General features: G+C 44.4%; 2 protein-coding genes across 3 annotated transcripts in view; one reads left to right on the forward strand and one right to left on the reverse strand.

The window, feature by feature from the left end:
• The window catches only part of LOC129834626 (leucine-rich repeat-containing G-protein coupled receptor 4-like), a 31,831-nt gene extending 16,506 nt beyond the window's left edge, over nucleotides 1-15,325 (forward strand). For both annotated transcript variants that reach the window (XM_055899800.1, XM_055899801.1), the window contains exons 4-18: nucleotides 48-119; nucleotides 1,877-2,092; nucleotides 3,835-3,906; nucleotides 4,497-4,565; nucleotides 5,555-5,626; nucleotides 6,419-6,490; nucleotides 7,148-7,216; nucleotides 7,397-7,468; nucleotides 7,577-7,642; nucleotides 7,769-7,840; nucleotides 8,055-8,126; nucleotides 8,275-8,400; nucleotides 8,568-8,665; nucleotides 8,783-8,836; nucleotides 8,934-15,325. In XM_055899800.1, coding sequence (XP_055755775.1) covers nucleotides 48-119; nucleotides 1,877-2,092; nucleotides 3,835-3,906; nucleotides 4,497-4,565; nucleotides 5,555-5,626; nucleotides 6,419-6,490; nucleotides 7,148-7,216; nucleotides 7,397-7,468; nucleotides 7,577-7,642; nucleotides 7,769-7,840; nucleotides 8,055-8,126; nucleotides 8,275-8,400; nucleotides 8,568-8,665; nucleotides 8,783-8,836; nucleotides 8,934-10,282 — 2,551 coding nt within the window. In that variant the 3' untranslated portion in view covers nucleotides 10,283-15,325. The remainder of the gene's footprint in view (nucleotides 1-47; nucleotides 120-1,876; nucleotides 2,093-3,834; nucleotides 3,907-4,496; nucleotides 4,566-5,554; nucleotides 5,627-6,418; nucleotides 6,491-7,147; nucleotides 7,217-7,396; nucleotides 7,469-7,576; nucleotides 7,643-7,768; nucleotides 7,841-8,054; nucleotides 8,127-8,274; nucleotides 8,401-8,567; nucleotides 8,666-8,782; nucleotides 8,837-8,933) is intronic.
• The window catches only part of LOC129834628 (myosin-binding protein C, cardiac-type-like), a 63,579-nt gene continuing 62,018 nt past the window's right edge, over nucleotides 15,163-16,723 (reverse strand). The window contains 1 exon segment of the mRNA XM_055899803.1: nucleotides 15,163-15,605. Within this exon segment, the coding sequence (XP_055755778.1) occupies nucleotides 15,556-15,605 (50 nt within the window). The 3' untranslated portion in view covers nucleotides 15,163-15,555.

Consider the following 16,723-nt stretch of genomic DNA (forward strand, 5'->3'; position numbering starts at 1 on the left):
TTGGTGCGACCACAGTTCAGGTTATAAAACTGTGTTCTCTCCCTCAGGATGTTGCAGAATAACCAGCTGAAGACTGTTCCAAGTACAGCTATAAAGAACCTCTACTCTCTACAGTCTCTGTGAGTCCCCCTATCTCTTCATCCATCTGGAATTACATGACTGTACACTACACCACACACACACACACACACACACACACACACACACACACACACACACACACACACACACACACACACACACACACACACACGTTTTAGAGACTTGAAATGGCAAAACTCATGGACATCGCAAGCATAATCATGACATTTACAATGGGAAGCATTCACTCTACAATCCAATTGACCTATTAGCTTCCTCTAGACTGGCCTGCATCATTGCACTAACCTTTACACAGCTCACACATAACCATCTGGTTACCATGCTGTCTTTACCCCCCACCACGTTACATTTACCAACAGTGAGACATCATCTATTTATTTATGTGATTGGTTTTTGCCTGTATGGGTTTGAAAGGGATGTGTGTGGGTTGTTATGTTTCCCAGACACTGCAGGGCTCTACAGTGCAGCACTTTTAATTATTGCTGTGTGACCTGGAATTTTCATTCAGGTATCAGTATGCCTAGAAAAAATTAAGGATTCTAGCTTTAATACCTCATATTTTTCATTGTGCTCCTAAATGTCTTTGTGTCCGCCTACATTTTTCAACTTAGGCGCACACATGTGCTCCTTGTAAAAATAGTCCGCGTAGAGCCCTGCACTGGTTTCCAAATCCCCAGCTCCTCAGCGTCTCTTTCCTTTGACTTTAACTTAGTGACTCTCTGTGACTACTGCATGTCACTCTCTGAGGGACTATGACTGAGCATTACTCCATCTTTGTTTCCCTGTGCCTCTTTTGACCCTGACTGTGAATAGTGTAGGATGAGATCCAGCTGGAAGCCTGGTCCGGGACGTGCTGAAAATCCAGCTTTCTGCCATTTATCACCTCTCCAGATCCTTTCCCTCAGTCCCATGTTTTCCCTCTCTTTTTTCCTTCTCTTTTTTTTGCACAAGTCTTTTCTCTCTTAGGGGCTAAGGTCTGTAGCTGAAGTAATATGTTTTGGCAGAGCCTAGCTGGGTTTGTATAATGCCTTTGAGAGTTAGATGTCAATCATCGTGCCTTTCTGCTTCCAACACAGTCTCATAGGGAATTTAGAGGGAGAGAGAGATATGGAGTCATGGAGGTGGAAAGAGAGCGAGGGAAGAGGAGAGGGAAACTTAGAGGGAGTCTGTGAAGGGAAGAGCGGAATTACAAAGGGATAGAGCTTTTGTTGCGATGGAGAGAGTGAACGTTGTGATACCACATTAAGGAGCAGGTTTCATGAATGAGGAACATAATGTGCAGCACCAGCCAATTACAAAACTAGTAGAAACCTTGATTGTAGAACAAAGCTATTTCCAACCTTTTGTTTGTAGTACTCACCGGAGCAGTCATTAGTTAGAAATAAATGCAGAATATTTATAAGAGTAATGAAATTCCAATTTGTATAGTAACATCATACTTACTATACATACGTTATAATGTAGTAGGCTATCCAATGGCTCATTAAAATATTTGCAGTTGATAAGATTAAGGGCAATGGAAAGCTGTTAAAAATGGAAGACCGTAGTGTTAATGTTTTTCTTCTGAGGCAATAGAAATACCTCATAAATACCATTCCTTACATGGCCCTTGATCCTCTCTCTCTGTCTCTCTGTTATGTGCTGTATCAATATGAAATGTCCTCAACGTGAGAATGTTAATGATGGTGAATGTATGACAGGATTCACACATTGGTGTGACATAACTAGTAAGATAAAGGTTTCTAAAATCTCTTTTCCCCCCCTCCCTCTGCAGACGTCTGGATGCCAACCACATCACAACGGTGCCTGAGGATAGCTTTGAGGGCCTGCAGCAGCTCCGCCACCTCTGGCTGGATGACAACAGCCTGACTGAGGTCCCAGTGGGCCCCATGAGACACCAGGCTAACCTGCAGGCTCTCACCCTGGCACTCAACCGCATCACCCACATCCCCAACAATGCCTTTGCCAACCTCTCCAGTCTGGTGGTGCTGTGAGTGCTGCAGATCTATCTATTCCAGACCTGGGTTCAAATACTATTTGAAGTCTTTCAAATACATTTAGCGTTTGCTCTAGTCTCTCTGGAGTGCAAGAGGGGCAGGGTTTGGACTCCTTGTGATTATTCTATTGGTTCCATTGTGCCAGGCTAGCTCAGTAAACTCAAGATAGTATTTAAAGCCATGTCTGATCTTGGTGCTGTTCTGGATCTGTTCTGTGCTCCTTCCCATAGGGGAGAGTTTGGGGGGTTCAACTCATTGGTAGTATACTGTAGATTCAGATGTAGCACAGACATTAGATATTTCTGGTGGAGATGTACATCTGTTGGAAGAAGACGAAAATGTAGGAATCATGGGCAATAGAACAATCTCCACTTTTATAATGAAAGACAGTTACATGTAAGATTATTTAAATATTTTTAAACAAAGTGTCAAAGGAACAAACCCTCAGATTACACTTCTCTACCATTCAAACATTGCAGATGTTCAAATCCATTCCACTCCAAGTCAAATTAAATTCTCAGTTAAATACATCAACATACTGTATGAAGCCATCACTTACTGTGGAATGCCCCTACAAACACACATGTACACACGCACACATACACGCGCGCGCACAAGAAAAATGCTATTGCTGCAGGTCCCAGTTAGAGGGGAAAAGGACAGAGCTGTGTCCTTAGTGGCTGGCAAGAATAAACAGGCAGAAAATACCTTGAATCCATCAGGCTTCGACATACCAGCACTCACAATGATACCTGACTTACCAATCACTGTGGTCTCTGGTGATAGCTGCAGAGGACATTTACCTTATGAATAGATTGAATTGGGTCTTACTATCAGGCAGGGATTGTGGGAGATGTGAAAGTGCTGTGTTGTTCATCCACAAAGGATGGGATGCCATGTGGCAGATTGAGCATTTTGTTTTATGTGTGTTGTATGTCAATAAGAATTGCTATATTATATCCTTCTTAAAAATCCAGACGGGTGACCTCTCGAGTGGAGCAGTGGTCTAAGACAGTGCATCGCAGTGTTAGCTGTGCCACTAGAGATTCTGGGTTCGAGTTCAGGCTCTGTCGCAGCCGTCCGCGACCGGGAGACCCGTGCTTCTACACCTGCATTCTAGCTGTTTGGGGTTTTAGGCTGGGTCTCTGTACAGCACTTCGAGATATTAGCTGATGTACGAAGGGCTATATAAAATAAACTTGATTGATTGATTGTGTACAATTGGCCCAGCGTCGCCCGGGTTAGGGGAGGGTTTGGCCGACAGGGATGTCCTTGTCCTATTGCGCACTAGCGATTCCTGTGGCGGGCCGGCTGCAGTGCACGCTGACACGATCCCCAGGTGTACGGTGTTTCCTCCGAGACCTTGGTGCGGCTGGATTCCAGGTTAAGTGGGCATTGTGTTAAGAAGTAGTACGGCTTGGTTGGATCGTGATTTGGAGGACGCACAGCTCTCGACCTTCACCTCTTCCGAGTCCGTACGGGAGTTGCAGCGATGAGACAAGACTAACTACAAATTGGATACCACGAAATTGGGGAGAAAAAGGGGTAAAAAAAAAAAATATATAATAAATAACCCAGACGGATCCCTATTAAAACCTCCCTGCATGTTCAATCACACATACTAGATATCCTATACATGTTCCTTCTGTTGGTCAATGTCCCTTTTGGCTCGTCTGCAACAGTGAAGTCTAATTTGAGCCCGGAATGGAATATAAATATATCCTTTATCTTCCAGGCATCTGCATAATAACAGAATTAAGGAGATTGGGGAGAGCTGCTTCACGGGGCTAGAGAACCTAGAGACGCTGTAAGTACATTTGAATACAAACTCATTAACAGTGTGTATGAGCCACTCATCCCCCCACACACCCACACACACCCAGAGCAGCCGGGACGTCAGTGTGTCCACTTCCTCCTGTAATTGCTCCAGGATAAATGGAGCGGAGTCCATGATGGCTATCTGCACTACCCTCCCATTGTTCGCTTCCTCCTGCGTCGCCAGCCTGAACAGTGACACAACATCTTTAGTCCGGAGAGGACAGAGACATTCTGACCTATGCTTTAACAGCAGCCATATTAGACGTACCATGGCTGTTACAATTATTTTTGCGGTGTCACACTCACTCACAACGTTGACACTGATAAAGCATAAAGATAATTGTCTTACTTACTATAGGAGCCTACCTTATATGTGAGCACTCCAGTCTGTCATAGGAACTATAGTGCGCTTGGCTATTTTATAGTGTATTGCCTGAAACTGGAAGATCAATATTTTACAATTGTTAAGGTGACCGTATGTTTGCACAGCACTGCTAGTGGATGGTTACAGTATGATTGAGTGTGCTGTGGTGTGTGGTGTAATGATTATGAAACTCCCTGCTCCTTTTGGCTCCTCAGGGATCTTAACTTCAACAACCTGATGACCTTCCCAGAAGCAATCCAGTCACTGCCCAAACTGAAGGAGCTGTGAGTACTGTCCCATGACAAACACATGCACACACACACATAGTCACAAATGGAAGCACACACATGCCAACACCGACACACAGGGATGCACATGCGTACACAGATTCACAGTTTAGTACACAGTTTAGTCAGTAAGTGACATGTGGCCTAGAGGTGATATCATTTTCTGCAAAAAGAGAAGACCCCTTGTCTTTTCTCCAGTGTAACTGTGGTTGCGTGCAGGCTGCAGTGTTTTTGTAGAAATGTGAGCTGTTGATGTGGAACTGTGAACCTTGGCAGGTGGAGCTGAGAGATTAATGATGGGGTCTGAATAGTGCCCCCAAGAATACACTCCTCTATCTGTTTTCCTTTGTTGCTCTCCTCTCCTGTCTGTCAGAGCTGTAGCAGAGAGAGGCTGTCTTAATGTTCCTCTACAATGGTTTCTTGATCCCTTGAACTTGTGATGGATATAAGGGACATGTCTACTAGATAAAAGACGCAGGCACGTTAGGTAAATTACCTGGCCTTTGTTTTCACAGTGTCACTGGGACATCTTGAACAATCATGACTTCACAGCGTTCCATGTGGACAGTCACAACTGTTCTCTAGATGGTGTCCTTTCATATTTCTGATGGAAAAACAATATTGAACAGATATAGAATTTACCATGTTTTATGACAGCAGTATAGATTAATTAGCAATAAAACCTCCAGGCAAATAATTGACACACATTAGATTGAAAGATGCCATCTAATGGTGAAAAATGGAATTAGCCACATTAAGTGCAGAAATCAGGAAGCTGTAGCACATATGCATACATAATTAGTGGTCATTTACATATTGGCAACTATAACAGTTTACTTAATTTGGACCTCTCACTTTTCCTAATCACAATTTGTATCTTGTTCAGCTGTTGCAACTGTATCGTTGCATATTTAATATTCCACCTTCATCCCAAAGAGTGTGGTTAGAATAATTGTTTCACTGTATATATTTTCTTTTTCCTCCAGTGGATTTCACAGCAATGACATAGCAGCCATACCTGAGGGAGCCTTCCACAAGAACCCTTTGCTCCGCACCATGTAAGACAATACTTCAAAGCCAGTCCTACTGTCAACAAATACTATAGAATAGAACCTTAAGCCTTCACACATTCATGTACTAGCACAGTGTTCCCCAACTCCAGTCCTCCAGTACCTCCAACTGCACACATTTTGGTTGTAGCTCCAGACAAACTCACCTCATTCAACTCATTGAGTGCTTGATGATTAGTTGACCAGTTGAATCAGGTCTGCTTGTCCGGGGCTACAAAATATGTGTACTGTTGGGGGTAGTCCAAGACTGGAGTTGGGAAACACTGTACTAGTATGTACAGTTTATCATATTTACACACATAACTGTCTCAGTGACTGACTGACTGACAGCACCAAGCTTGTAATATAGTGACTGACTGACAGCACCAAGCTTGTAATATAGTGACTGACTGACAGCACCAAGCTGGTAATATAGTGACTGACTGACAGCACCAAGCTGGTAATATAGTGACTGACTGACAGCACCAAGCTGGTAATATAGTGACTGACTGACAGCACCAAGCTGGTAATATAGTGACTGACTGACAGCACCAAGCTGGTAATATAGTGACTGACTGACAGCACCAAGCTGGTAATATAGTGACTGACTGACAGCACCAAGCTGGTAATATAGTGACTGACTGAAAGCAGCAAGCTGGTAATATAGTGACTGACTGACGGCACCAAGCAGGTAATATAGTGACTGACCATGGGTCCTTGAAGATACTTGTCCAGAAGATGCCATTCTCGCATAGTAAATTAGTTTACTGTCAGTGTGTCCTCTTCTCTTATCCTCCCCAGCCACCTGTATGACAACCCCCTGTCCTTTGTGGGAACGTCAGCCTTCCAGAACCTGTCTGACCTGCACTCCCTGTAAGTCCCTGTCCATATCTGTTAGAAAACCAAGTCTGGTACTCTGAACATTGTATTCATAGTGTGGTAAGGATCTCTGAAATTGTTTTATTTTTTATTTATCCGTTATTTTACCAGGTAAGTTGACTGAGAACACGTTCTCATTTACATCAACGACCTGGGGAATAGTTACAGGGGAGAGGAGGGGGATGAATGAGCCAATTGTAAACTGGGAATTATTAGGTGACCGTGATGGTTTGAGGGCCAGATTGGGAATTTAGCCAGGACACCGGGGTTAACACCCCTACTCTTACGACAAGTGCCATGGGATCTTTAATGACCTCAGAGAGTCAGGACACCCGTTTAACGTCCCATCCGAAAGACGGCACCCTACACAGGGCAGTGTCCCCAATCACTGCCCTGGGGCATTGGGATATTTTTTAGACCAGAGGAAAGAGTGCCTCCTATTGGCCCTCCAACACCACTTCCAGCAGCAACTGCTTTACAATAACAGTGTATGAAATCACCATGTGATACAATACACTGGATATCGCTGGTGCTCAGGTGCTTATTTCATACCATGATCTAATGTTACAAGTGGACAGTTATTCCGACTAAAGTTAGTCTCTGGTCTGTCATACCTGTTTGTGTTCTAACCCTGTGAGGTATGTGTTTCAGGATGCTACGTGGAGCCAGTATGATGCAGGAGTTTCCCTGTCTCATTGGGACTAACAACCTGGAGAGTCTGTGAGTACACAATACAGCAGACGCTTTACATCAACATACACAACTGACACTGACCAACAATGTTAGAATAAATGTGTTCGTGTTAGTCAGATTGTTAGTGATTCGATTTTTTTCTGCCTTGTTTGAGGTTAAGTTAGACAGTTTGTCAGTGGTAATTAAATCAGAGTGTTTCTTTCTCAGCACTTTGACAGGCACAAAGATTGCCGCCATACCGGTTGAGCTCTGTGAGGATCTAAAGGTGCTGCGGACTCTGTAAGCATCCCCAACCTCACCTTTCACCCTTATCCTACTTTATTAATCTATTTCACATAAATGCTGATGACATTCCAGATTACATTATTTCATCCTTTTGCCCATCAGGGACCTGTCCTACAATGAGATTGAGGAGCTGCCTTCCTTCCAGGGCTGTCTAAAGCTGCAGGAAATGTGAGTAAGGTATATTGTTGGGAATGTGAGCAAGAGCACAAACACATTTTTAAACATTACATTCAAGATGACCCCCATCTTCTATCTTTTTCTGAGTGTATATTCTGTGTTCTGTCCTAATTATAGAAGCCTGCAGCACAACCACATCCAGCAAATCGACAGGGACACATTCCAGGGTCTGTCTGCCCTGCGCTTGCTGTGAGTACACACACACACGCATACATACACACACACACACACACTTGCAGCCTATAGTACCTTGAGGCTTAAAGGTGAAGGGCCTAAGTAGATCTCATTGGAAAGTAACTTAGTTCTGCTTTCACTAGCTCATGCCAGAGGCTAATTTTCAAAAGCATGCTTAATTTGCTGCCCTGATTCTGAACACATCATTAAGTCATTTTCTTTCCTGCAGGGACCTGAGTAGAAATGAAATGAAAACCATCCACAGAGATGCTTTCCTCTATTTGACGGTGCTAACAAACCTGTGAGTAGGACACTGTACTGTGGTAAAAACTAAATCCGTTCTCATACAAGTCATGATAACAAATACATTACTGTTTAAACATATGTGTACATATGCTAGTAGTGTGTTTCAGGAATGTATGTATGCTAATATGTTCTGTTTGTTTCAGAGACCTGAGTTTAAACTCGCTGACCAGCATTCCAACAACTGGACTGAGTTCCCTGAACCAACTGAAACTCACAGGAAACCTGCAGATGAAACATGTATTTACTGCAAAGAGCCTCCCCAAACTCAGGTCAGAATCCTAGTAATTTATCCAAATGACCTCACATTGTCCTGAACTAGATGTGAACTCACTGTAGTGCCAAACCCAATTCACTTACAGTAACTAAACTTAAGTCCAACTGTGAGGTTGGGGTCATGCAACACTTTGAATGATAATGGTCCTATTGTTGTCTACAGGTCAGTATCAGTTCCCTATGCTTACCAGTGCTGTGCATTTGTGGGATGTGATTCTTCAACAACTTCCACTGATGAGGAGGACATCAAGAAGGTTACAGGTAAAATATGTCGGTCATGACTGGTCATTAGACCACTCTTGACATAAAAAAAAAGTATTATTCAGAGGGATAAAAAGTATATTGAAATTGATTAGCTAATTAATCTTTGTGTTCTAGGTGGAGAAGAAGTGGAGAGGATATCGATGGTAATGCACTGCTCTCCCTCTCCAGGTAAACCACAGTCACTTTATTGTCATCTACAGCATTGAATTGTGTACATCATCACATCTCTTACTAACTGAAGGCTGACTCTGTCTCTCTCCTCCAGGAGCCTTCAAGCCCTGTGAGCACCTCCTGGGCAGCTGGATGATACGTCTGACTGTGTGGTTCATCTGCCTGGTGGCCTTGATCTTCAACACTCTGGTGCTGGCAGCCACCTTCTCCCGCCGGGCCTTGGCCCTCTCCCCTGCCAGGCTGCTGGTTGGCCTCCTGGCCCTCACCAACCTGCTCACTGGGGTCTATGTGGGGGTGCTCACTGTCCTGGATGCTGCCACCTGGGGCTCCTTCGCTGAGTTTGGGGTCTGGTGGGAGACGGGGGTGGGCTGCCGGGCAACAGGGGCCCTGGCGGTGTTCTCCTCAGAGTGGGCGGTGCTGCTGTTGCCCCTGGCGGCTGTGGAGCGCAGCGTGGCGGTGAGAGGGCTCCTGGGGAAGGCCATCTCACCCAGGAGGAGCAGCGAGAGGGGGTTCGGGGACAGATGCTTCGCCCTGGCGGCTGCTCTCCTGGGACTCCTGGCGGCTGCAGCAGCCTGTCTGCCCCTCTTCAGTACCAACGACCCTTCAGCCTCCCCTCTCTGTTTACCCTTCTCTGGTGGTGAGGGCCCTGCACTGGGGGTCACTGTGGCCCTGGTGCTGCTCAACGCTCTGGCCTACCTGTTCACAGCAGCAGTGTACACCCAGCTGTACTGTGGCTTGGGCAGGGTGGAGCTGGCAGACCAGGAGCAGGCAGGGGCCGTACGCCACGTGGCATGGCTCATATTCACCAACTGCATCTTCTTCTGCCCTGTTGCAGCCTTCTCCTTCGCCCCTCTACTGGCTAGGTCTGGCACCGCAGGGGGCCCTGAGATTGCCAAGTCCATCACGCTCATCTTCTTCCCCCTACCGGCATGCCTTAACCCCGTGCTCTATGTTTTCTTCAGCCCAGCCTTCCGGGAGGACTGGCTGCGGCTGCGGGGCCATGGAGCTGTGGCCCGGGGGGTGAAGGCTGGGCAGTGTGCAGGGGGCTCTGGGGTTGTGGATGGGGACGGGGACTCCTCCACACGGGTGGGCTATGACTGTGGGGTGTACTCCCAGCTCTGTGGGGAAACAGGCATGTGTGAGCCCTGCGAGGCGGCTCTACACGCCAGGACCTCTTCCTCCTCATCATCAGTCTGCAGACACTTGGTGAAGTCCCACAGCTGCCCTACCCTCTCGGCTGGTGCGGCAGCGGGCCAGCGTACGGAGGGTTACTGGGCAGACAGCGGCACCCTCCCTGCCCAGTCAGAGTACGCTGACGAGGGGGACTCGTTTGTGTCCGACAGTTCCGACCAGGTGCAGGCCTGTGGACGAGCCTGCTTCTGCCAGAGCCGAGGGCTCCCTCTGGTCCACTACACATACAACATACCTCGCATCAAAGACTGAGAAGCTCTTCAGCTGTGTGTGTGTGTGTTTGTTTGTGCATCTGTGTTTGTTTGTGTTTGTTTGTTTTGTGCATCTGTGTTTGTTTGTGTGTATGTGTTGGACACTATAACAAAAAGAAAGGTTTGTGATACACAACAAAACATGTGCAGGGTCCCTTCACACAAATCATTCAGGAAGCACTTCTTTAATCACTGTGTGAACCAGACTCAACCGCCACAAAAAGGGAATCTGGCATTAAATGAGACTTCTTTGAGACCTGAGACTTTTGGTCAACTCTTGTTTTGCCCTTCAGGATTTACAACTGATTCCTGTGTGTGATAACACCAAACTGGCTGTCAAATATGTAACAAAAGAGGAAATCTTTCCACCAGTGCCTGCTTCTTGGTTTAAAGCGAACTCATTATCAAGATGTTACAAGCCTGAATTCATCTGTCACGTCTCTTGCTAAGGCAAGGATTTATGTGCCATCCTTTTGTAGTTTTCTTTGTGTTATATGTATATTGTGTTTATATCTTGTCATTCCCTGGTCTGTCGATTTTAATGCCTTGCCATAATCGCTATTCATTTGTATAGTTAGCAATTGTAATCATAATCCTCATTCTAGGGTTGTTTTTCATATGAGAATGTAAAGTAACTGAAAGGAGAATTGTATGGCAGCGGCTTTAAATTAAGGGGTACTGACAATGTGTTAAATATAATCTGAAAGCTGCATTTTCAGCCCTCCCAATGTGAGCCAACTGAATCTCCAGTCTGAATCTGTTCATGTAACTTCACATGCCCTGTATTCATTCCTCAAGAGTACAAGACAATGACTTAAATGTTTATTATCTTTGACAATAATTGTCAACAATTCTTCCTCACTATGAGTGATAAAGTCTTGGATGTCACGTGGGAATGGAAGAGAGCACTGTTTTAACAACAGTCTTCCCAGGTTGTTGAGGAGAGTTTTATGACTTTGTTTTGTCTCTTGGACTAAAAATAATTTCGTTGAACTGTGCTTTACCCCCAGGATCGTTCTAATTTATTGCTTAAAGAGGAGCAGAATGTCTGGGCCAAGGACAAGGTTATTTCAGGTGTCAGGAGGTTGGCTTTGAAAGGTGAATGCAGCATGTACCAAGTGCAAGCTAAGCCTCTGGCGCTGAATGCTGATGCCACACAAAGGCCTTCATTTCTGGATTGTTCTCTGAGACAGATCGCATTATAGTAAAATATATATATATATTTTCTTCTCTTAAAATGGATATAATTGGTGCTCGCAACCCATTAATTATGATCAAGATGCACACAATCCCACAGCTCAGCAGTGTAGCCAGTGTAATGGATATCATGGTGTATATTATGATATAACAACATATAATGTTTCACTATGAAACATTTTATTGGATCAGGTTTGACTGTAGGGGAATATCTGTTTGATGTGCACGAGCATGACTTTGCGTATGGGGCCTGCACCACACCCTAGGAGCCTGTATCCACATGTGTAATTCATGCGAGCGCTCAGGAAATTAGGCAATGTAGGGAAGCCTAGACTCCCTCAACATTCTGTTAATGTGTCCATATTATGAAGCTCATTGGCTTTTGAAATTATATCACAAATTTTCTTATTTTTGTATGGATTTGTCAGTGTTTTGACTGAGTGTAATTTTAACCCCAACCAACTGTCCAGATTGTATTGGAGATGTTAGAAGCCCGTACATGCAAATTCCAAATCGGTGTGTATTGCTGTCTGTTTATCCATATTTACATTATTTTTGATAGAAAAACCAATAATCAAGAATGGGATGGATTGACTAACCACGGAAGCTACCTCTTCAACTTTAGTGGCTACCAGCAGTGCTTTGTACGGTGTGTGTTCTTATGTTATTGATATTTTGGTTTGAACTATAGGCTTTGTTTGTAAATACATCGTTGTACAGCGTCACTGAATTGAATTCATGCTTTTAGTGGGTGGAATGTACAGTATGTACTGTATACTGTGATTTTTGTAAACCAAATTATATAAAACCATTTGCTTAAAAAAACAATGCTTTATGTACAAGATTTCTGACACAAAAACTCTCACTCATTCTTATAATTTATTTGCCCCACAGTGACACACAGTTGAGTTGGTCTGATTTCGACCTTGTCAGGACTGTCAGTGTTTTTCTTTGCCTACAGTGTTAGGTTCTGTCTGACTGACTGACCATAGTGCCACTCAAGGGTGCTGTTGAAATTGTCAAGGCTATAAATGTCCCACAGGGCACCAGGGCACTGGCACCTCTCCCAATTGGCTCCTCTGGCTGAGTTTCAAATCAAATTTTATTTGTCACATACACATGGTTAGCAGATGTTAATGCGAGTGTAGCGAAATGCTTGTGCTTCTTGTTCCGACCATGCAGTCATATCTAACAAGTAATCTAACCTAACAATTTCGCAACAACTAATTTATACACACAAGTGTAAAGGAATTAATAAGAATATGTACATAAAAATATATGAATGAGTGATGGCCGAACGGCATAGTTTGTTCATAGCATTGTTTAAAGTGGCTAGTGATACATTTATTACATCCATTTTTCCATTATTAAAGTGGCTAGAGAGTTGAGTCAGTATGTTGGCAGCAGCCACTCAATGTTAGTGATTGCTGTTTAACAGTCTGATGGCCTTGAGATAGAAGCTGTTTTTCAGTCTCTCGGTCCCCGCTTTGATGCACCTGTACTGACCTCGCCTTCTGGATGATAGCGGGGTGAACAGGCATTGGCTCGGGTGGATGTTGTCCTTGATGATATTTTTGGCCTTCCTGTGACATCGGGTGGTGTAGGTGTCCTGGAGGGCAGGTTGCCCCCTGGTGATGCGTTGTGCAGACCTCACTACCCTCTGGAGAGCCTTATGGTTGTGGGCGGAGCAGTTGCTGTACCAGGCAGTGATACAGCCCGACAGGATGCTCTCAATTGTGCATCTGTAAAAGTTTGTTTTTGGTGACAAGCCAAATTTCTTCAGCCTCCTGAGGTTGAAGAGGCGCTGCTGCTCCTTCTTCACCACGCTGTCTGTGTGGGTGGACCATTTCAGTTTGTCCGTGATGTTTACGCCGAGGAACTTAACTTTCCACCCTCTCCACTACTGTCCCGTCGATGTGGATAGGGGGCTGCTCCCTTTGCTGTTTCCTGAAGTCCACGATCATCTCCTTTGTTTTGTTGTCATTGATTGTGAGGTTATTTTCCTGACACAACACTCCGAGGGCCCTCACCTCCTCCCTGCAGGCCGTCTCGTCGTTGTTGGTAATCGAGCCTACCACTGTAGTGTCGTCTGCAAACTTGATGATTGAGTTGGAGGCGTGCATGGCCACGCAGTCATGGGTGAACATGGAGTACAGGAGAGGGCTGAGAATGCACCCTTGTGGGGCCCCAGTGTTGAGGATCATCGGGGTGGAGATGTTGTTACCTACCCACACCACCTGGGGGCGGCTCGTCAGGAAGTCCAGGACCCAGTTGCACAGGGCGGGGTTGAGACCCAGGGTTTCGAGCTTAATGACGAGTTTGGAGGGTACTATGGTGTTAAATGCTGAGCTGTAGTCAATGAACAGCATTCTTACATAGGTATTCCTCTTGTCCAGATGGGTTAGGGCAGGGTGCAGTGTGATTGCGTTGTCTGTGGACCTATTGGGGCGGTGAGCAAATTGGAGTGGGTCTAGGGTGTCAGGTAGGGTGGAGGTGATATGGTCCTTGACTTGTCTCTCAAAGCACTTCATGATGACGGAAGTGAGTGCTACAGGGCGGTAGTCATTTAGCTCAGTTACCTTACCTTTCTTGGGAACAGGAACAATAGTGGCCCTCTTGAAGCATGTGGGAACAGCAGACTGGGATAAGGATTGATTGAATATGTCCGTAAACACACCAGCCAGCTGGTCTGCGCATGCTCTGAGGACGCGGCTGGGGATGCCGTCTGGGCCTGCAGCCTTGCGAGGGTTAACACGTTTAAATATTTTACTCACGTTGGCTGCATTGAAGGAGAGCCCGCAGGTTTTGGTAGCAGGCCGTGTCAGTGGCACTGTATTGTCCTCAAAGCGAGCATTATGGGTAAAAAATAACCCTGTTGATGGTGTCCATGTCACCTGATTCACACTGGGTGCCCTTGTTCCTTTAACACATCCAAACCTCACGGGGTGTGTAACAACATCATGATGGGGGCTTACTGGAAGTGGATAAGTGCACATGAACTATGGTCTTGAATGTGACCTGTCAAATTACACCAAGTTTGACAATAAGAATGTGTTTATGTTTAGAAAATGTGTTGTGTGAATGTATGCTAGTGGATGAAGGTAGGTGGTTGGCAGTGGACCTCAGAAACCAACAGGAGCAGCCTTATTACTCACATCCTGTTTGGAAATGGACTTGGCTTGACCAAACATTTCACCTCCCAGCGATGCACCCACAGAGGGAATGGGACATTCCAGCTGTTCCAACCCTCCCCACACCTCATCGCTAGGCCAAACACATTAAACATATTGCTATATCGTCTTTTGGCCTTAGTTAGACTTTGTTACGTTAATACCCAGCAGCTTTTGTTCATTCCCACTGGCATTCAAGCGCCAGAGCGTCAACTGTTTGTTGACCTCATAGTGATCATGTTCTGTGTATAGGGCAGCATGAGGCACACGAGTGCTGCTCCACCTGTGTATTCATCTCAGTGTTAACCCCTGTCCACTGTCTGTTTCCCATGTTAAACAATGGTGGGGTTTTATCAGGCCTCACTAGCGAACAGGCCACACCAGGGATAGTGGTTTACTTAAATTGCATTATAACCAGTTTACAGCTGGGAATATGAGTATGATTGGGCACCCTAGAAACCTGGGATGGACTTGCATTTGAATAAGTGAGAATAAAAGGGGTGCCCACTGCCCGTTGACAAAGCTGTGCATTTATTTTTCATGCATAAAACAAATACTCTTTGCCACTGATATTCAATAACCCTTTTCTACAAAGAATGCCTGAGTGAATCAAACAATGCAGTCCTTTGCTACTCCTCAAATTATTCCATGAAATAAATAAAGGTACAATAACCCAATGTGGATGAATGTAATGTCTTGGATGACCTATGTAAGATGATTTCACAACAGGGAACGGGGAAGATTGACATGTGCACATAACAGGGTGGTAGTGGGACACAGGAAAATGAAAGCTAATGGATTATCTCTGGTCTCTTCACATTGAGCTGTAGTCTGGCCAGGGTCCCAGTGGAGGTCCGTGTAGGATGAGACGGGACATCCACCCTATCTTCAACCGGCTTCTTAACATCTAATCAGCCTTGTTCATCTGCTTATCCTTCTCCTCTTTGGTGATTTGAGCTGCAAGGCAATTAAACTAAGTCGTGATTCATATTTTCAATTCAAACATCAAACATACTAGAACATTTTGTTGGTGATTAATGTAGGACTGATAATACTTCACTATTTTAGACTTTATTCAATTTTATTTCTAGACTATATTAATTGATAATATCCATGCCATTTGATAAATACTTAAATTATTCAATACCATTGGGATTAGAATATCATCTCCAGGTCAATTTGTTAATATCAAGATAGATTTTTCAAAAAATCTATAGTGTACAGATGAGGTAAAACGTGTCTTATCCTTTCACATTATCCAATATTTTGAAATATATTTTACCTTCCCGTACCCTTAAATTTAGTGAGATGGACCATGCACATTGTTACATAGAGTAATGTATAGCAGACACTCTTATCCAGAGCGATTTACAGAAGCAATTAGGATTAACTATTTTGGCACACCTTTTATTATTTTCTAATTAATACAAATGAAACAATTCTATAATAATGGGATTGACCTGAGTTATTACTGAGTGTGGGGGCTTACCTTGGGGGAAAGTGCCAGGTGCTGGGAATTAAAAACGGTAGAAGCATGACAGGACACAGCATGGTGGGGTTACAGACAGAAGGAGAGACACACGTCAGAGAAGATGGATCATGTAATGGTGGCAGGATCCATTTAGAACCTTTACATGTATTCCAGTGTACATTCCAAAGGTCCGTCAGGGAGTTAATATACCCTTATGAAGACATAATGATATGTCTGTATATGTTAACATGAGATCTCAAATAGGAAGAATAGATTTACTGTATTTGCCCTCTAGAACATAGTATGATTACCATGATACATGTTCTAGATTTGAACATGCCATTTAACACATACAAGTATAATTCTTCCATCTCAGATTTGATGTCCAAATGTATTATTTCATAAGGAAACCCCAAAACATGTTTCAAATATGAGTTGGGGAGCATTCATATATTATGACATTTTCAGACATTTATATATGACTTCATATTTGATGGACACATGTACTAAGGGTACCTGTTCCAGACAGGAAACAGAGTGAAGTACACAGGAAGTTGCAAACCTTGACAATTACATCCCTATTTACAGTGGTCATAACTGTAAC

The sequence above is a fragment of the Salvelinus fontinalis genome, chromosome 35 (assembly GCF_029448725.1).
Source record: "Salvelinus fontinalis isolate EN_2023a chromosome 35, ASM2944872v1, whole genome shotgun sequence".
Lineage (NCBI taxonomy): Eukaryota > Metazoa > Chordata > Actinopteri > Salmoniformes > Salmonidae > Salvelinus > Salvelinus fontinalis.